The 21,563-nt window shown below is 37.6% G+C and overlaps 1 protein-coding gene across 2 annotated transcripts in view; it reads right to left on the reverse strand.

Moving 5' to 3' along the window:
• The window catches only part of SNRK (SNF related kinase), a 71,168-nt gene that overhangs the window by 40,276 nt on the left and 9,329 nt on the right, over window positions 1–21,563 (reverse strand). For both annotated transcript variants that reach the window (XM_039477469.1, XM_074404023.1), the window contains exons 2-3: window positions 16,402–16,463; window positions 11,684–12,378 (exon numbers count right to left, since the gene is read on the reverse strand). In XM_039477469.1, coding sequence (XP_039333403.1) covers window positions 11,684–12,272 — 589 coding nt within the window. In that variant the 5' untranslated portion in view covers window positions 12,273–12,378; window positions 16,402–16,463. The remainder of the gene's footprint in view (window positions 1–11,683; window positions 12,379–16,401; window positions 16,464–21,563) is intronic.

A 21,563-nucleotide genomic window follows, 5' to 3' on the forward strand; every position in this document is an offset into this window, starting at 1 on the left:
CTGGGAATCTCAAAAATAAAGATGAACAAACAACTAACATCCCCAAGAATGCTGGAAAAATGAGTATAATGAAAGGAATCAAGTTCATCAAACAGAAGCAGCAGCACCCAAGAAAACCTGCTAAATGAAGCACTTTCAGAAGTGTTAAAATATAAAAAACAAAATATGCTCCACAGAATCAATGAAATGTAGTTCTAGAAAGAAAATTACTCTTGCATCAGACTTCTCACTGACAACTTTAAAAGCAAAAAGATGACAGAAAAATAATTGTGAAAACGTATCTTCAAAGTTGGGAGAAAAATGGCTTTGAATATATATTTCTATATCCAGCCAAACTATCATTCAAATGTGAAGACATTTTTAGACACATAGGGACTTGAATTTTTCGCAAATCCTCTCTAAAAGGGTTACAAACAAAACAAAGCAAAATAAAAATAATCCAAGAAAAGGATAGGGAATCCAAGAAATTCATAAAATTAAGTAAAAAGTATTTATCCAGACAAACACAAGCAATTAAGAATGATATTAACCAAAAAAGAAGTAAAAGCAAACTGATTCTTATCTGTAGGGTAGGAGAAATAATATGGATACTCTCTGACTCTAGACATTAAAGGTGGACACCAACACAAAGAGAAACAGATTACACAATATGAAAACCACTGAGGGGGAAAGGGCAAAGAAATTTTGAATAATCTAACAAAATATGGGAAATGGTAATAAATAATACGGTAAATGAAAACCACAAAATAAGACAGTAAGTCCAAACATTCCAGTAATAGTAAATATAAACAAATAAAATTCACCTATTCAAAGACTGATTTACAGATTAGATGCAAAATACAACTACATACAGGCATACCTCAGAGAAACTGTGGGTTCAGTTCCAGACCACTGAAATAAAGTGGATATTGCAACAAAGTGAGACACACAAATATTTTGTTTCCTAGTGCATAAAAAGTTATGTTTATACCATACTGTAGTCTATTAAATGTGCAATAGCATTATGTCTAAAACAGATAATGTACATACCTTAATTTAAAAATACTTTAAGAGGGGCACATGTTCTCACAATCTCCTGGGGCTGTGTCACAGGCAAAAAATTAAAAAAAAAAACAACTTTATCAAGACCAGCCCAGGCACATAGTAAGACCCTATCTTTACGAAACTTTAAAAATTAGCTAGATGACTGTAGTCCCAGTTACTCAGGAGGCTGAAGTGTAAGGACTGCTTCAGCTCAGGAGTTCAAGTCTGTAGTCAACTATGATCATGCCACTACACTTCAGCCTGGGCTACAGAGGGAGTCCCTATCTCAAAGAAGAAAAAAAAAACTTATTTCTAAAAAAATGTTAATAATAATATGAGCCTTCAGTGAGTTGAGGCATGTATCTTTTTGTTAGTGGAAGTTCCTGCCTTGATGACGGCTACTTACTAATCAGGGTGGTGGCTGCTGAAGGTTGGCATGGCTGTGATTATTTCTTAAAATAAGACAACAATAAAGTTTGCTGCATCGTTTGATTCTTCCTTTCATGAAAGATTTGTCTGTGGCATGCAGTGCCGTTTGACAGACAGCATTTTACCCATAGCAGAACTGTAGAACCTCTTCCAAAACTGAAGTGAATTCTCTCAAATCCTGCCACTGCTTTACTAAACTTACTACCTAAGTTTATGTAATAGTCTGAATCCTTTGTTGTCATTTCAAAAATAATCACCACACCATCACTAGAAGAATCCATCTCAAGAAACCACATTCTTTGCTCACCCCTAAGAAGCCACTCCTCATCCATTCAAGTTTTATCATGAGACTGTAGCAATTCAGTCATATCTTCAGGCTCTCTTTCTATTTTTCTTCCTGTTTCCACCACATATGCAGTTATTTCCTCCACTGAAAATCTGAACCCCTGAAAGTCATCCATGAGGGCTGGAATCAACTTCTTCCAAACTACTCTTAATACTGATATTCTGACCTCCTCCTACGAGTCATGAATGTTCTTAATAGTGCATAATAGTTCATCCTTTCCAGAAAGTTTTCAATCTTTGCCCAGATGAATCAGAGGAATTACTACCTATGGCAGCAACAGCCTTACAAGATGCATTTCTTAAATAAGACGACTTGAAAAATCGAAATTACTCCTTGATCCATGGGCTACAGAATGAATGCTGTGTTATCTGCATGAAATCATCATCAATTTCTTTGTACATCTCTATCAGAGCTCTTAGGTGACCAGATGCACTGTCAATGAGTGGTAGGACTTTAAAAGGAATCTTTTTTTCTGAGTAAACTATGCTGTAAACAGATGTGTTGTCATCCAGGCTTTGCTGTTCGATTTATAGAGCACACGTAGAGTATATTTGGCTTAATTATTTTTTTTTAATTGTACTTTAGGATCCGGGGTCCATGTGCAGATCATGCAGGATTGTTGCAATAGGTACACACAGGGCAATGTAGTTTGCTTGCCTCCATCCCACCGTCACCTACATCTGGCATTTCTCCCCATGTTATTCCCCCCCAACTTCTCCACCCACCCCACTGTCCCTCCCTTGGCCATCCCCCCAACAGACCCCAGTGTGTGATGCTCCCCTCCCCATGTCCATGTGTTCTCATTGTTCAACACCCACCTATGAGTGAGAACATGTGGTGCTTGATTTTCTGTTCCTTGTGTCAGTTTGCTGAGAACGATGGTTTCCAGATTCATGGAATGAATGGTTTCCAGGACATGTGTCCATGTCCCTACAAAGGACACGAACTCATCCTTTTTTATGGCTATATAGTATTCCATGGTGTATATGTACCAAATTTTCCTTATCCAGTCTATCATCAATGGGCATTTGGGATGGTTCCAGGTCTACTGTAAACAATGCTATTGTAAACAATGTTGCTATGAACATACGTGTGCATGTTTCTTTGTAATAGAATGATTTATAATCCTTTGGGTATATACCCAGTAATGGGATTGCTGGGTCAAATGGAATTTCTATTTCTAGGTCCTTGAGGAAGTGCCATACTGTTTTCCACAATGGCTGAACTAGTTTACACTCCCCCCAACAGTGTAAAAGTGTTCTTATTTCTCCACATTCTCTCCAGCATCTGTGGTCTCCAGATTTTTTAATGATCGTCATTCTAACTGGCATGAGGTGGTATCTCAATGTGGTTTTGATTTGCATTTCTCTAATAATCAGTGATGATGAGCATTTTTTCATGTCTGTTGGCCTTATATATGTCTTCTTTTGAAAAGTGTCTATTCACATCCTTTGCCCACTTTTGGATGGGATTGTTTTCTTCTTGTAAATCTGTTTTAGTTCTTTGTAGATTCTGGATATTAGCCCTTTGTCAGATGGGTAGATTGCAAAAATTTTTTCCCATTCTGTTGGTTGCTGGTTCACTCTAATTACTGTTTCTTTTGCTGTACAGAAGCTCTGGAGTTTAATTAGGTCCCATTTGTCTATTTTGGCTTTTGTTGCCAATGCTTTTGGTGTTTTAGTCATGAAGTCCTTGCCTATGTCCTGAATGATTTTGCATAGGTTTTCTTCTAGGGTTTTTATGGTGTTAGGTCTTATGTTTCAGTCTTTAATCCATCTGGAGTTAATTTTAGTTTAAGATATCAGGAAGGGGTCCAGTTTCTGCTTTCTGCACACTGTTAGCCAGTGTTCCCAACACCACTTGTTAAACAGGGAATCCTTTCTTTATTGCTTGTTTTTGTCAGGTTTTTCAAAGATCAGATGGTTGTAGATGCATGCCACTACCTACAGGGCCTCTGTTCTGTTCCACTGGTCTATATCTCTGTCTTGGTACCAATACCATGCTGTGTTGATTACTGTACTTTTGTAGTATAGTTTGAAATCAGGTAGCATGATGCCTCCAGCTTTGTTCTTTTTGCTTAGGGCTGTCTTCGCTATGTGGGCTCTCTTTTGGTTCCCTATGTTAAGGTAGTTTTTTCCAGCTCTGTGAAGAAGGTCATTCATTCATAGCTTGATAGGGATAGCACTGAATCTGTAAATTACTTTGGGAAGTATGGCCATTTTCACGATACTGATTCTTCCTAACCATGAGCATAGAATGTTTCTCCATCTGTTTGTGTTCTCTCTTATTTCCTTGGGCCGTGGTTTGTAGTTCTCCTTGAAGAGGTCCTTTACATCCTTTGTTAGTTGTATTCGTAGGTATTTTATTCTCTTTGTAGCAATTGCAAATGGGAGTTTGCTCATAATTTGGCTCCCTTTAAGTCTGTTATTGGTGTATAGGAATGCCTGTGATTTCTGCACATTGACTATGTATCCTGAGACTTTGCTGAAGTTGCTTATCAGTGTAAGGAGATTTTGGGCTGAGATGATAGGGTGCTCTAAATATACAACCATGTCATCTGCAAAGAGAGACGATTTGACTTCCTCCTTTCCTAAATGAATGCCCTTTTTTTTTTCTTGCCTAATTGCTGTGGCTAGAACGTCCAATACTATATTGAATAGGAGTGGTGACAGAGGGCATCCTTGTCTAATGCCAGATTTCAAAAGGAATGCTTCAAGTTTTTGCCCGTTCAGTATGATATTGGCTGTAGGTCTGTTGTAAACAGCTTTTATTTTTTTGAGATACGTTCCTTCCATATCTAGTTTATTGAGAGTTTTTAGCATAAAGAGCTGTTGAATTTTGTCAAAGGCCTTCTCTGCATCTATTGAGATAATCATGTGGTTTTTGTCTTTGGTTCTGTTTATGTGGTGGATTACGCTTACAGACTTGCATATGTTGAACCAGCCATGCATCCCCAGAATGAGCCTACTTGATCGTGATGGATAAGCTTTTTGATGTGCTGTTGCAATTGGTTTGCCAGTATTTTATTGAAGATTTTTGCATCTATGTTCATCAAGGATATTGGCTTGAAGTTTTCTTTCTTTGTTGAGTCTCTGCCAGGTTTTGATATTGGTCTCATAAAATGAGATGATGTTGGTCTCATAAAACGACTTGGGAAGGATTCTCTTTTTGTGTCATTTGGAATAGTTTCAGGTGTGGTACCAGCTCCTCTTTGTACGTCTGGTAGAATTCAGCTGTGAACCTATCTGAACCTGGACTTTTTTTGGTTGGTGGGCTATTAATTGCTGCCTCAACTTCAGCCCTTGTTATCGATGTGTTCAAGGTTTCAACTTCTTCCTGGTTTAGGCTTGGGAGGGTGCAAGTGTCCAGAAATTTATCCATTTCTTCCATGTTTACTGTTTCATGTGCAGAGTAGTTTTTAGTAATCTCTGATTGTAACTTGTATTTTTGTGGAATCAGTGGTGATATCCCCTTTATTATTTTTTATTACATCTATTTGATTCTCTTCCTTTTCTATTAATCTGGCAAGCGGTCTATTTTGTTGATCTTTTAAAAAAAAACAGCTCCTGGATTTGTTGACTTTTTGAAAGATTTTTTGTATCTCCATCTCCTTCAGTTCTGCTCTGATCTTATTTCTTGTCTTCTGCTGGCTTCTGAGTTTGTTTGATCTTGTTCCTCTAGCTCTTTCAATTTTGACAATAGGGTGTCGATTTTAGAACATTCCTCGCTTCTTATGTGAGCATTTATTTCTATAAGTTTCCCTCTAGACACTGCTTTAAATGTGTCCAAGATTCTGGTACGTTGTGTCTTCAATCTTGTTGGTTTTGAAGAACATCTTTATTTCTGCCTTCAAATATTCAAGAGCCAGTTGTTCAGTTTCCACGAAGTTGTGTGGTCCTCAGTTAGCTTTTTAATTCTGAGTTCTAATTTGATTGCACTGTGATCTGACAGACTGTTTGTTATGATTTCTGTTCTTTTGCATTTGCTGAGGAGTGATTTACTTCCAATTATGTGGTCAATTTCAGAGTAGGTGCCATGTGGTGCTGAGAATATATATTCTGTGGATTTGGGGTAGAGATTTCTGTAGATGCCTATTAAGTCCACTTGGTCCAGACCTGAGTTCAAGTCCTGGATATCCTTGTTAATTTTCTGTCTCATTGATCTGTTTAATATTGACAGTGGAATGTTAAAGTCTCCCACTATTATTGTGTGGGAGTCTAAGTCTCTTTGTAGGTCATTAAGAACCTGCTTTATGTACCTGGGTGCTCCTGTATTGGGTGTGTTTATATTTAGGATCGTTAGTTCTTCTCGATGCTTTGGTCCTTCTACCATTATGTAACACCCTTGTCTCTTTTGATCTTTGTTGGTTTAAAGTCTATTTTATCAGAGACTAGCATTGCAACTCCTGCTTTTTTTTGCTCTCCAATTCAATTGCTTGACAAATCTTCCTCCATCCCTTTATTTTTAGCCTATGTGTGTCCCTGCACGTGAGATGGGTTTCCTGAATATAACACAACAATGGGTTTTGACTTTTTATCCAATTTGCCAGTCTGTGTCTTTTGTTTGGGGCATTTAGTCCATTTACATTGAAGGTTAATATTGTTATGTGTAAATGTGATCCTACCATTTTGATGCTAGCTGGATGTTTTGCCCGTTAGTTGACACATTTTCTTCATTTTGTCAATGGTCTTTACCATTTGGTACGTTTTTGGAGTGGCTGGTACTGATTGTTCCTTTCCTTGTTTAGTGCTTCTTTCAGGAGGTCTTGTAAGGCAGGTTGTTGGTGATGAAATCTCTCAGCAACTGCTTTTCCATAAAGGATATTCTTTCTCCTTCACTTATGAAGCTTAGTTTGGCTGGATATGAAATTCTAGGTTAAAAGTTTTCTTTAAGGATGCTGAATATTGGCCCCCACTCTCTTCCGGCTTGTAGGTTTCTGCCGAGATATCTGCTGTGAGTCTGATGGGCTTCCCTTTGTGAGTAACCTGACCTTTTTCTCTTGCTGCCTTTAGCATGTTTTCCTTCATTTCAACCCTGGTGAATCTGACAATTATGTGCCTTGGGGTTGCTCTTCGTGAGGAGTATCTTTGTGGTGTTCTCTGTATTTCCTGGACTTGAATGGTGGCCTGCCTTGCTAGGTTGGGGAAGTTTTCCTGGATAATATCCTGAAGACTGTTTTCCAGCTTGGATTCATTCTCTCCATCACAGTCAGGTACACCTATCAAACATAGATTAGGTCTTTTCACATAAACCTACATTTCTTGGAGGCTTTGTTCATTTCTTTTCACTCTTTTTTCTCTGTTCTTGCCTTCTCGTTTTATTTCATTGAGTTGATCTTCAATCTCTGATATCCTTTCTTCTGCTTGGTCGATTCAGCTATTGAAACTTGTGTATGCTTCGCGAAGTTCCTGTGCTGTGTTTTTCAGCTCCATCAAGTCGTTTATATTCTTCTCTAGGCTGTTTATTCTTTTAGCATCTCATCTAACCTTTTTTCTAGGTTCTTAGTTTCTTTGCATTGGGTTAGCACATGTTCTTTTAGCTCTGAGAAGTTTGTTATTATCCACCTTCTGAATCCTGTTTCTGTCAATTCATCAGATTCATTCTCCATCCATCTTTGATCCCTAGCTGGTGATGAGTTGTGATACCTTGGACGAGGAGAAGTGTTCTGGTTTTTGGTGCTTTGATCCTTTTGGCGCTGGTTTCTTCCCAACTTAGTTGTTTTACCTACCTGTGGTCTTTATAGTTGGTGACTTTTGGATGGGGTCTCTGAGTGGACATCCTTTTTGTTGATGCTGAAGCGATTTCTTTCTGCTTCCTAGTTTTCCTTCCAGCAGTAAGGCCCCTCTGCTGCAGAACCGCTGGAGGTCCACTCCAGACCCTGCTCACCTGGGGAACGCCCGTGGGGGCTGCAGAACAGCAAGGGTTGCCACTAGTTTCTTCCTCTGCTATCCTTGTCCTAGAAGGGTACCCACCAGATGTCAGCCTGAGCTCTCCTTTATGAGGTGTCTCTTTGGGTATACAAGGGTTGTGGAGTTGCCTGAGGAGACAGTCTGTCCCTTATAGGAGCTCAAGTGCTGTACTGGGAACTCCACTGTTCTGTGCAGAGCTGCTGGGCAGGTACCTTAAGTCTGCTGCAGCTGAACTCATAACTGCCTCTTTTCCCACGTGCTAGGGGATAAAGAAGGTCAGCTTTATTTATAAGTCCTAGGAAGGTCGGCTTTATTTATAAGTCCTAGGAAGGTTGGCTTTATTTATAAGTTCCTGACACGCTGCTGCCTTTTTTCATAGATACCCTACCCGGCACGGAGTAGTCTAGTCACAGTCTGCTGGCAGAGGTGTTGCTGAGCTGCCGCAGGCTCTGCCCGGCTGCTGTGTGAACTGCCTTGGTAGTGGCGGACTGCCTTGGTAGTAGGGGACGCCCTTCTCCCCACTGAGCTGGATGGTCCTGGATCCAGCTGCGCTTGCTGCGAATCTCTCAATCCAGAGCATTTCAGATTGCTTGTTTTGTGGGGGTGGTACCCGTCGAGCCAAATCGCTTGGCCCCCTGTCTCAGCCCCCTTCCTTTCAGTTGATGGGCGGCTCTGTCTCCCAGGCATTCCGGGCACCAGTTGAACAGCTGCCCAGACTTGTGTGAGTTCCTATGCACTGATGTGGCACTGGCTGAAACCGCCGCACTGAAAACTCATGGCACTTTTTGGCCCAGGAATCTCCTGGTCTGTGGGCAGTGAAAAATTGTTTGGAAATGCGGTGAGCACTCACCCTCTGTGCTGTTCTCGCTGGGACTGCACTCCAGAGATGTTTCTATTCGGTCATCTTCTAAGTATACTTTCATACTGATAAAAGGTATAACTCATCATGTAAAATATATTAGAAATTTTTAGTGTCTTTATTGTCAATCATAGCTTGTCAATACTATGTATAAAGCAAAAATTGATTAAAATACAAAATTCAGAGATCAGAATAGGAGACTAGCATTCTCTCAGAAAATGAGAGATTAGAATAAACATATGTAAGGGTACAAAGGAACAAACTGCATAATGCATAACCTTAATTATGTATAAAAACTCTAAATATACAATTATTTTAATCACATAAAGAGCAGTCACCATGGTATGAATTATCATGTATCAAGCCAAAAAGAAAATCCTCAAATAGTGTCTGAAGCAGAAACCAATTGGGCATATTTATTAACTTCAATGTACTAAAATTAGAAGTTAAAAACCAGACAAGTAAAGAGAAAAATAAATCTATCCATTTTGAATTTTTAAAAAAGAACACTTTTCTAAATAACTTTTCAGTTAAATAAGAAACCAAAGATAAATTTAGCAATAAATAACAACTGCAGAGTGAAATCCCTAGGATGTCATCAGATATCGTGGGAGAGGGCATCATATAGCATTAAAGCCTTTTGTTAGAAATCAAAACACTAAAGAAATAAGCTTTTGATACATGATGGTATTAAAAGATAGGAAACCTCAAAGATACTAGAAAGAATAAAGATGAAAGAAAAAAACAATGACATAGAAAACAAAAAGTACAGTTTATAAGTAAAATCAAAATCTGATTTTTTGAAAAGAATAAAATAGACAATTCCTCAGCTAAATCTCAATGCTGAGGACCAGTATACTATAAAATACTTACTAATTTTTTATTTAGTAACATCTACAATTTAATATGACAAATTTTAAATTTTGTGTATGCTCATTTTGCTAAACAAAAATCACTAATTTTGGCATGATGAACTAATCATATATTAACAGAAAGATACTTGTCCTTTTTTTAAAAAAAAAAAGCAATTCTATATTTATTTCAATCACACATCACACAATATGAATTGAAATAATTATAAATAATGAAAATAAAAAAGTTACCCATGAACTCCACCTAAGCCTACCTCACCAACACATAGTAATCATTTATCAGACTGGTGAACATCTTCCCAAGCGGTTTCTTTTCCTTTTTAAATGGCTTTTTAAAAGTTTTATTATGTAATATTTAAGATATAAGGAGGAAAACAGGAACACTGCAATGAACCCCTGTGTACCCATCACCCAACTTAGAAAATAAACATCACCAATACAGCTGAAACCCTAGATATGCTTGCCCCTCAGAAGTAACCTATCTTGCTCTCATGGATTCTTCTGAGTTTACTATAGGTACTACATGTGCCACATGTACACATACTCCTAAACAATAAATAACACTGCTTTGTATGTCTTAAAATTTTATATGTTATATGTATTCTTCATCAAATTGCTTTTTTCCCCTTGAACAGTATGCTTGTGAGATCCAATCATGTTGGCAAAAATGGTTCATTAATTTTCACCATGTATAGAATTCAATACGAATACTGAACAAAGTATTCCCCCACTGATGTATACTCAACAATGCTGTTAAAAGGGTTCTTTGAAAATTTCTTGTACACCTAAGTGAGAGCTACCCTGGGGTGCATATGTAGGAGAGAACTGCTGGGTCACCAGATGTGTACATCTTTAACTTTACAAGATACTGCTAAATTGTCTTCCAAATAGTACAAGAGTTCCTGATATCCTACAGTCTTACCAACACTTAATTTAGCCTGACTTTAGTTTTTCCCAATGTGAAAAGTATGAAAGAGTATCTTATTTTTAATTTATTAAATTTGTACTAATGAGATCAAAGATTTTTTTCATGTTCAAGAGGAAACATTTGTGCTTCCTCTTCTGAAAATTCCTGGCTTTGTTTTCTGATTAGAATGGCTCTACTAATCAAAAATCTCTGCTCAAATATTCAAATAAAAGATTTCAGTGAACTCTGGTTATCTGTGGTAGGCAGAAACCACTCATTAACCCTTTCTTTTCTGTAATAGTCTTAACATGAAAATCTGTGTCTTGGTGTATAGAGTATTCAATACAATATCAACACTCTTCAATGTTAAGTGCACCTTTGTCATTAATCCTTTAACCTGCATTTCAAATTATCACAAATGCAAACAGAATACTCTTACGTATGTATCTGACATCATGTGCATGTAATATTACTGCATTTTTCCCAAGTTTAAACTAACAAATTAAAAAGCTGACCAAAACTTCAGATCAACAAATCCTTAAAAAAATTAAGAACAAATTCCTACATGATCTTCAAAACAAATACAATCCCAAGGAGACAAAGCTGACACAAACTGAAAGGCAGTAAATATTTCCATCACAAATAGATAAATCTTGACAAGAGCACAAGTGTATGGACTGGGAAAGACGGTAGTTGGAAATGCCAAAGGTACCACAAATCCAGAATCCACCAGACAGAAGGCCTCTGCAAGTCAGTTTTCTATTCTGAACAATGAGATGGACAATAACAACCACACAGGTCACTGTGAAAAGTAAACAAGGTAATACGGGAGTGCTATACCCGTGCCTAATTTAATTCTATATTATGGATAAAAAATGAAGCAGAGTAGTCAAGCACTTGTTCAAGTTTACAGTTAATAAATGACTCCAATACCCAAATTATTTACATTGCACTGTAAGAGTCACAGTATCTTTCCAGTATGGGTCTCTAATGATTGTCAAAGGAGATGGCTAAAGAGAGCCACTAGAAGAAAAATCTAAGATAGGAAAAGTATTCAGACCTTTAAAAAAATTACAATGAACAGAAAAGGGATTACCTTAAATGATAACTTACTCATTTTCCTTTGTACTCACAAATATAATTTAGACATTTGCCATCTAAAGGTTAAAATAAACAAATTGCCAGCTTTAGGAATATATAGCATTTATAAAACCCAATTTGCCAGTTAAGATCAATTTAACAGACATTCTCTAGAAATTATTTTTATATAAACAATCGATTTGACCAACTCTAGCTTACAGAATTCAAATGGGCAAATATTGGACAGAGGTTACCTACCTACTGCAGGTGCATCATACTCATCACCAAGCAGAATTTCTGGAGCAGAATATGCAAGAGATCCACAACTTGTAGTGAGCTTCTTCCCTGGTTGAAATTTGTTGCTGAACCCAAAGTCTGTCAACTTTACAAGACCTTGTTTTTCAAAGAAGACTACATTCTCTGGTTTTAAGTCTCTGTGAACCACATGGAGTTTATGGCAATAAGATATAGCATGAACTATCTGTGCAAAGTACTTCTTGGCCAAATCTTCGTTAAGACCCTCCTCATGTTTCATTATATAATCAAACATATCTCCTCCATCCCCAAGTTCTAAAATAAGATATAGTTTGGTCTGGGTGTCAATAACTTCATAAAGGCGGACGATATTAGGATGCTGCACTAATTTCATGCATCTCACTTCCTGGAAAAGATGACCGGTAGCTAGAGTGTCCAGTTTTGTCTTGTCAATAACTTTTACTGCCACCTTTTCACCTGTAAAGACATGCCTGGCAAGTTTAACCACAGCAAAATGACCTCGACCCAAGGTTTTATCCAGATCATATAATCCAGCAATCTTTCCATCATACCCTCTCTTAAATCCTGCCATGCTGGTCCAACAGAAGAAAAAATATTTAGACAATTTGAAATAGATCTTCTCATATAAGAATATCTGGCGAATACAAAAAATTCATTTTCAATGTCGTCATGGATATCTACAAAATAAGAGGAGAAACAAAATTAAGTTTCTGTGACTCTTCTTCACATACTTTAAAATCTTTTTTTTTTTTTTTCATTTTAAGAGAAACTTGAAGACAAATTGAGATATAAAATGAGTCAGGGTCATTCATAACAACCTATTTCTATATTTAGTTTATATTACAAAGACTGAGAATTTAAATACCATATTAAATTTTTACAAACTGAAAAAAATTAATTGGAAGCAATTTTTTGGTGATGTCAGAAAAAAGAAAATTTTATAAGCATGTTTAAAAAACAAACATTTTCCAAAAGTAATTTTAATTAGTACGTATCTTAAAAAATAAGGCGAGCCGGGCGCGGTGGCTCAAGCCTGTAATCCCAGCACTTTGGGAGGCCGAGACGGGTGGATCACAAGGTCGAGAGATCGAGACCAACCTGGTCAACATGGTGAAACCCTGTCTCTACTAAAAATACAAAAAAAAATTAGCTGGGCATGGTGGCGCGTGCCTATAATCCCAGCTACTCAGAAGGCTGAGGCAGGAGAATTGCCTGAACCCAGGAGCCGGAGGTTGCGGTGAGCCGAGATCGCGCCATTGCACTCCAGCCTGGCTAACAAGAGCGAAACTCCGTCTCAAAAAAAAAAAAAATAAGGCGAGAGCTGACAAGGGAAAACACAAAGAACAAACATTTGGACAGAAACCCAACAACTTTTTGGTTTCCCCAAGACCAACATTTCCTTTAAGTGCAAAAAACATCCATTCTGTGAAGCTTTCTCTAATTCTCCCAGCTGGGATTACCTTCTCTCCTCAATATTTCCAGAGCACCTTGAGATACCACCATCTTGTGTGGTCATATTCCACAGGTATTTGGGTACACTGTCTCCTCCATCCTAACAGTAGAAGGTTCTTGGGGATTTTCTATTCTAAGGCTCTGCTTTTTCTTCTACTTTCCCCCAACACCTAGAACAGTGCTTACAAATAACATGTAATCAAAACTGTTTTATTAAATTTTGAAATGCAACTTTTTCCAAAATGTTTAGGAGGTAACTGATCTTGGAACACTACTGTCTAGGACAGGCGTCCCCAAACTACGGCCCGCGGGCCACATGCAGCCCCCCAAGGCCATTTATTCCCCCCTCCCCCGTGCACTTCAGGAAGGGGCACCTCTTTCATTGGTGGTCAGTGAGAGGAGCACAGTATGTGGTGGCCCTCCAACGGTCTGAAGGACAGTGAACTGGCCCCCTGTGTAAAAAGTTTGGGGATGCCTGGTCTAGGATAAGCACCTGGCACATAGTAGGTACGTACTTAACACACAGTAAACATATTAACATTGACTTTTTGAACTTAATAAATTTTTTGAGGAAGTTCTAGGTATGTGGTAGTAGGTACTTAATGTTTGCTAATTTACTGGTACTTATCAGTTATACTGATTTTTAATGATCGTTTTCTAACTCTCAATCACAACCCACCACAACGTGATGATATTCCAAGAGTAAACAGGCATGCATTCTTAGAGATGATTTAAGTCTTAGACCATTTAGTTTTTAAGAACCACATTTCATACCGTACTTAAAATTTTCAACTTTTATAATGAATGAGTATAAATGACACTGACTCAAAAAAAACAAACAAATGTATAAAATTAAACAAGTTTACAATGCAACTTTAAATCTCACAGGCTGAACCCTCACTTTTTTCTGACCGTCATTTAATAGAATTGAGTAACAAAATCCAATGAGGATTATAGCAACCTCCTAAGGCTAGCTCTGTCTCCTGTTAATCAGTATCTATCCCTTTGTTGAAGTGTTTTCTAATGCTCTCAATATACAGTTTCACATTTTCAATTACATATTAAGAGCATTAATTATTGATTCCACTTAGATAAAACTGGCCCCCCAAAATGAAATTTGAAATACAATAGTTAAGTTTTTTTAATTTTTAAAAAATGTTATTTATTTTTATTAGAGACCTGCTCTGTTGCTCAGGCTGGTCTTGAACTCCTGGCCTCATGCAATCCTCCTGCCTTGGCCTCCCAAAGTGCAAGGATTACAGGCTTGAGCCACTATGCCTGGCCAGTCAGCATTGGTCTCATTTTTATAGCCAAGGCAATAGACTGCTCTAGGCACAAAACGACACTAACTATAAAAGCTAGGATTCATGCCTAATTCATAAATTTCAAAGCCCACACTCTTTATATACATTTGGCCCCTCTAATCAGTAATGCCCCATTTAGGATAATATCATCTTAAGAGTTAAAATACCAACTATAAAAGAAGCATAAAGTCATTAATATATTTATAGCACTTCGGAAATGATCTAAATTACATATGCCCACACAAAATTTATACAAGTTCAATTGTAAGTTTAAAAAGTCATTGTTAACATGTTTACTAATATGTCTTTTGCATTTTAGTAATTATAATAATAAATAGCACTATACTACCATTTACTGAATGAGTATTACACATCAGTCACATACCAAATGCTTCATACCATCCTTTTCAATCCTCACAATTTCCCTCAGAGACAGCAATTTTTAGCCCCATTTTGAGGCACAGTAACTTGGCCTAGGCTACATGGCCAGTATGTAAAAGAGCTGGATTGAAATCCAGGTCTGCCTGACACCAAAGTCTGTGCTTTAAAACGCTATACTACACTGTGTCTGCAAATAGATTTCAGAACCAAAACTAAACTATTAATCCTGCTATTAGGATTTTTAAACTTTTAAGATTTTTAAATAAGAAACCAATACAATGCCTAGGTGTTGCGGGGGGAAGCAAATTTCTTCTATATGTAAATTATCCCTGTCATCTGAGCTAATAATTTTAATGACAGGATTAACAAGAAAATCCAAATCAAAAGACCTTGCTTTATTCGGACAGTAGTTCCCCAAAAGAAACTTCAATTTGGGTATATTTAATTTTCAAATATAAAAACTCTAGGGAGACAGGAAACTATCTTTAAATATTTAACTTCAGTTAAATACAAGGGCAACAATTATGCTTAAAATTCTACCCAAGTCTGTCTATGTTTCTATTCCATAAACTTGAAATTTAAAGTGCTTTCAAAACATTCTTTCAGGCTGCCCCCAAGTTATGTAACTTTGTTCTTTTCATCTATCATTTTAGTTTAGATGTGTTCCTGGAAAGTGACATATAAATCAGTTTTTATAAATGAATCTGATTTTTAAAAATAAAACTTTTATTACAAAAACAAATGAAAACGTTTCTTTTTCAGAGCCTCACACACCCAGAGATAACTACTATTAAAGCTTGATGTGGCCGGGCGCAGTGGCTCATGCCTGTAATCCCAGAACTTTGGGAGGCCAAGGTGGGTGGATCACGAGATCAAGAGATCGAGACCATCCTGGCCAACACAGTGAAACCCCGTCTCTACTAAAAATACAAAAAAATTAGCCGGGCTTGGTGGCATGCGCCTGTGGTCCCAGCTATTCGGGAGGCTGAGGCAGAAGAATCGCTTGAACCCAGGAGGTGGAGTTTGCAGGAGCTGAGACTGTGCCACTGCACTCCAGTCTGGTGACAGAGCAAGACTCCGTCTCAAAAAAAAAAAAAAAACCTTGATGTTTCTCTTCCCAAACCTGTGCCAACAAGAGGGCACAGTGAGATAACTTTTAATCTATAGCAAGCTCATGGAAAAGAATCTGATTCGTCTCTTCACAATGACAGTACCTTATAGTGAAACATTCACTCATACTATCAAATAATTCAGTTTTGTATGAGCACCCCTTTTCCAGAGTCTATGAAACCACAATTAAATTGTAAGCTAAGAATAGGACATTATGATTAACTGAAAGTTGAGACAAAAAATATCCTTGGTAGTGAACATGTTTTTAAATACTAGTCTACTGTCTAATCCTACTATCAAGTACATTTTGAATTAGAGTACAAAGTAACTAAATCGTTTTTTTGATCTTTGAGGATCTTGCAGTTCTCGAAAGTCATTCTGAACATCAATGCCGAATGTTAAGACGTGGCTTATGTAAAGTAAAGGTGAATTTGTACTGTCTCCAAGACATACCCTGCAAACTGCATACTGAGTAATCCTTGTTATCACAGTGTTTTGTTAGTTGCTTCTTTTTCCTAAAAGAAAATACAGAAAAAGATTTACGTTTAGTTATATTTGGTTGAATTTTGCTTAAAATCAAAATATATACTCTAAGGCTGGATCTAGACAAAGGTATAAAAATAGTAAAATTTGTTTTTAGTAACCCAGTCTCCCCACCATTATCCTTCTGCCTTCTGGGAATTACAACTCCTTTAAGCAACCTTTGGTTAACAGGGATTTCAGAGTGAACAGAGATTTTTCCAGGTAGACAGGCCAGAAAAATTATTCCATTGGAAAGAAGAAATAATAATGAACAACAATACAACTGCCATTTTTTAAATGCCTCCTGGGTAACAGGCCCTAAACTCACATTTCACTGAATCCTCCCATGAAACTGCATGGTAGGTACAATGAGGCTCGACTTGCCTAAGAAGCAGCAGTCTCTAGCTCCAATCATGCTCAGCCTGGCGTCAAAGCCACCCCATCTCTAGGAACCCCTACAGACTCATGAAACACTCAACTACAGCAGCCAAGGAGGCCAGCCTTTACAGCACACTGTCCTCTAGAAGGCAAGTAGAAATCACTTATGATGCCAGCATCAGGGATCACACAAAACACCTTCACCATCAGAAGCCTGCCACTTGACAGTAACAAAGAAACTATCACCACAAACAAAAAAGAATGTGAGCAAATTACTTACATCCAACTTTGTGGCAGAATGAGGGAATACTGACTGAGGTAGACTTGCAGGTCTTTCCATGAAAATGAAGTATTACATGAATAGCAGAAAGGCCTTACACGTTCACATTACATCAACATAATTTACACTATACACTAAGGGTGAGAGGTGTTCAGGTAAAGTTACAATGCACTTGGGAGAAAAGGAATGCAAGGGAATGGGGAAAACAAGATAAGAAAGGTGAAAGGAGGAGGAAAGGTGGTTGACCTCTGGAATTAAAAGCAAGTATCCTGCCAGGAATGAGGGAACAAGGAGCAACAGTTCTGCAGCGCACAAAGGGCTGGCAAAGCCATGGGCACAGGTCCATATCTAGTGACAGATGAACCCTGGGATGCCTACCTGACTGGTCCTTCAGCTCCAAGAGGGATATGGTAGCTCCTTCCACTATCCTTGCCTGCAGGGGCTTTTTCCAACAGCCCCTGTTTCATCCCTAGTCTCTGTGGCAAAGCAATGTGGTAGTACAGTGATAAGTACCGGTTCTAAAGACCAAGAACTGCATTTGAATCCCAGCTCACCAATCACTAGCCAAGGAACTCAGTAAATTACATTGACTTCTCTGCATGGTCAGTTTCTTCATTAGAAAATATTAGAATAAGAATATAATCTCATAGGATGCAGTGAGGATCAAATGAGTTAATATAGCTAAAGAGTTTAGAATAGTACCTGGCACAGAATAAGGATTCTGTAAATACCAGCCACCACCACCACCATCACTGTTACAGTAATGATGTTTCTTCTATCATCCAAGCAGCAATTCTTTCAGTTGTTTACCCTACTTCAAGAGAATGAATTTACCAAACTATTATCTCTCTTCTGCTTTCATAAGAGAGAATAATTCAGAAACTGAACTGTTGTGCAATTTCGTAAAATAAATTAAATTGAAAATGAGTGCTGTAAGATGTAGGAAATAATGTCTCTAGTTAGGCATCAAAGTCTGGGATTTATCAATAAAACATCTCATAAAATCTAAGTATTTGCTTTTAAAATATTAAGATAATTTCCTATCAAATTTAGTCTTACAAAAAGGACTTAATACTCCTTTACCTTTTTTCACATCAAATATATTCTTATAGAAAATCTCAAAAACAATTATGAAAGAAAAATCTGTTTAGTTCAGGAGAAAAATACAATTAGAATATAAAGACTGGCAAAAAAAAGGGGCGGGGGGAATTCTGAAAAAACCATCCGATCCTTTAAGATAACATCTGTTCATATTTTGGTATACATTCTTCCTAATCATTTTCTATGTATAATATATGCCCAGATACAATTAAAAAAAAAAATGGGATAATACTTAAGGGCTTGGGGGATGTCAGAGTAAAAACAGATTTGTGACCAGGCCCGGTGGCTCACACCTGCAATTCCGGCACTTTCAGAGGCTGAGGCGGGTGGATCACCTGAGGTGAGGAGTTTGAGACCAGCCTGACCAATATGGTAAAACCCTTTCCCTACCAAAAATACAAAAATGACCCGGACGTGGTGGTGTGTGCTTGTACTCCCAACTACTTGGGAGGCTGAGGCAGAACCTGGGAGAGACAGGCTGCAGTAAGCCGAGATCGCAGCACTGCACTTCAACCTGGGGGACAGAGCAACGGTCCATCGCAAACAAAAAAAAAAAAGAAAAAAAATGTAACTATTTTCACAATACTTCTCTCCAAAGAACAAGTTGGAAAAATTCATACAAGTTCACTTCAGAAACTTTAGTAAATAAATAAAAGCACAAAAAAGAAAATAAAAATCACCTATAATCTTATGTAGGATGATTTCTCATCAGGTCTGAGTGTATATCCTTTATACTTACGGTTCTTTACAAAGCTAAGATTTTGGACATGAAACTTAATCATTATTTTTTCCTCTACTTTTTAAAGCGAACATTTTCCCATGCACTAAACTCTTCTAAATCAGTATTTTTAATGACTATACAGCTAAGATAACATGTTTTTAAACAGCAACCACTAAAACAGGCCATTCTAAAGCAACCTTTTTATTTAGCATAGGCATACAACTAGGCTGGACCTAAATGAAATAGGCCAACTTGCCACAAGTGCTCATAATATAAAAACTTGTGTCTGAGAAACAAGCACCGTTAAGTGTCGCAAGAATATACTGATGTTCTCCCACTAAAGAGAACAGAAGAAACTGAAGCATGTGGGTGTGGCTGGAGAAGAGGAAGGAAGTGTGGGTGGCCCTACACACGTTTTGCAAGCTGCTGAAAACAGTTGTAGAACCAGCTTCTGCTAAACTAACTATCAATTTGGAATTCACCCTGTTAATCTTGTTAAAACTCACTTTTAGCGTTTCATCAACATCATCACCATTGCAGTCTCATCTGTACATCAAACAAATGCCTCTTCCTCACACCTCTTAAAAAGAGGTAGGGACAAAAGAGTATGCTCAACAAAGGCAGCTCTGCTTGGATACCACTCTGAACCAATCCATGGCATGAGAAAGTAGAGGAGTTGAACAAAAAGGGCTGTGTACAAAAATTGTACTACTTCTACAGTTTATCTATAGTAATAAACATTTTGTTTAGAATATAAGTTTTCCTCCAAAATCAGACAACCAATATTCCTCTCCAACATACTAACTGCTTAAAAAAAAAAAACAAAAAAAAAAAACTATGCCAGTATCTCCATCTCATACAGAGAACCAAAAGCTGAGTTTTTGCAAAGTTACACTAAAACTGCATTTAAGCTTCTTATACATAGAAATTATCTGGTATCTTTTACAAATACCAAAAAATGAAAACTGTAATCCTTACTCCTGAGAAATAGCAGACTAAACTGCACATCTATAGAAACGCCAACTTGAGTAGAGGAATTAACACTCTCTCAATGATATTACCAACCTAATCTTACTGCTAAAACTTTAAAAATGGTACAGGCTGAAAGGAAGACAGTAAACTAAGTCTTCCAGGAATAACCTTTAAGTCAAGCAAATAAACACAACCCTGTCATGCAGTCGCCAATGCCGTTTTCTTTATTCAAAGTAAATAGTATTTCTGCCAGGTGTACTGGCTCACACCTGTAATCCCAGCACTCTGGGAGCCAAGGCAGGTACATCACTTGAGGTCAGGAGTTTGAGACCAGCCTGGCCAATACGGTAAAGCACAATCTCTATCAAAAATACAAAAATTAGCCAGGCATGGTGGCGTGGGCCTGTAGTCCCAGCTACTTGGGAGGCTGAGGCAGGAGAATCGCTTGACCCCAGGAGGCAGAGGTTGCAGTGAGTCAAGATCACACCACTGCCCTCTCCAGCCTGGGCAACAGAGCGAGACTCAGTCTCAAAAAAAAAAGTAAACCATATTTCACTTTTTAAGGATAGCAGGCTCCTCCTAGGAGTCATTAATATAAGCTATAAATCAAAAATGAGAACCATAAACAGGTCAATAGGTCCCAGGTTGTAGAAGAATTCAGAGTTTTTCACTGGATTGGTTGAATATTACAATGTGGTTATGCAGTTATCAGTCAGCAATCACTAGATGAAATCAAGATGAGAACTACAAATCAAAAGATTAAAATCATTTATTATTAGAAATGTTCTTTTGGGCACTTAGTACTCCTAAGTCTCTGAGAAAGCATTTTCCAAGACAGGGTAACTGCCTACTAAAGTATGTTCTTCATTTTCATCAATGTTAATGGACTAGGGGCCGCTGAGGGACTAGGAATGTCATAATGAGAAGCCTGTTCCAGTTTTTTGAGGCAATGATTTGGTTGCCAACGCAGAATCCTTGAAGTACTGGTTTAAGTAATCTTTATTTCCTCTAGGTAAAACAAACTACGGTCCAGCATATATCAAGCAATTTGAATGTATTCAGGAGTTAGGCAAATTATTAACTGATGTATAGTACCTAGTAATTTGTAGAGAGGAAGAGATTAACATCCACGCCACAAGACCTGGACCAGCAACAGATAATAAGTTGAAATTCCTAAACAGATTCTGCCTCTTGTTAAAATGATGAAAAATGCTAAGCATGTCATTATTTCTACCTATGGTTATGTAGGACTTAAAAATTAGTATGGTGACAACTCCAGCACACATAATAAGTAATGACATAAACAAAAGCTAGGTATGTAGAAATTACTCCAAAATAAATAAATCCAACCCACAATTACTTATTGTTCCCAGGAAAACAGAATATTAAGTTGGAAGTTATGGAAAATTTTTAAAAATACTCTAAATATCCTCTGATCCAAAGCTTTTATTTACACTGTCACAACTCATTTTAACTCCCTATCATCTTTTTTTCCCTCCTGTTAATATTTTGATGAAGATGGTCATTAAAAAATAGTCAAAAAAGAATCGAGAAACAGAAAAAAAACCTCATCAATAAACCAAAATACTGGTACCTAACATTTCACTGACTTTGACTCAAAGACAGGCTCACTCAGGGATT

The sequence above is a fragment of the Saimiri boliviensis genome, chromosome 8, assembly GCF_048565385.1.
Source record: "Saimiri boliviensis isolate mSaiBol1 chromosome 8, mSaiBol1.pri, whole genome shotgun sequence".
Taxonomy (NCBI): domain Eukaryota; kingdom Metazoa; phylum Chordata; class Mammalia; order Primates; family Cebidae; genus Saimiri; species Saimiri boliviensis.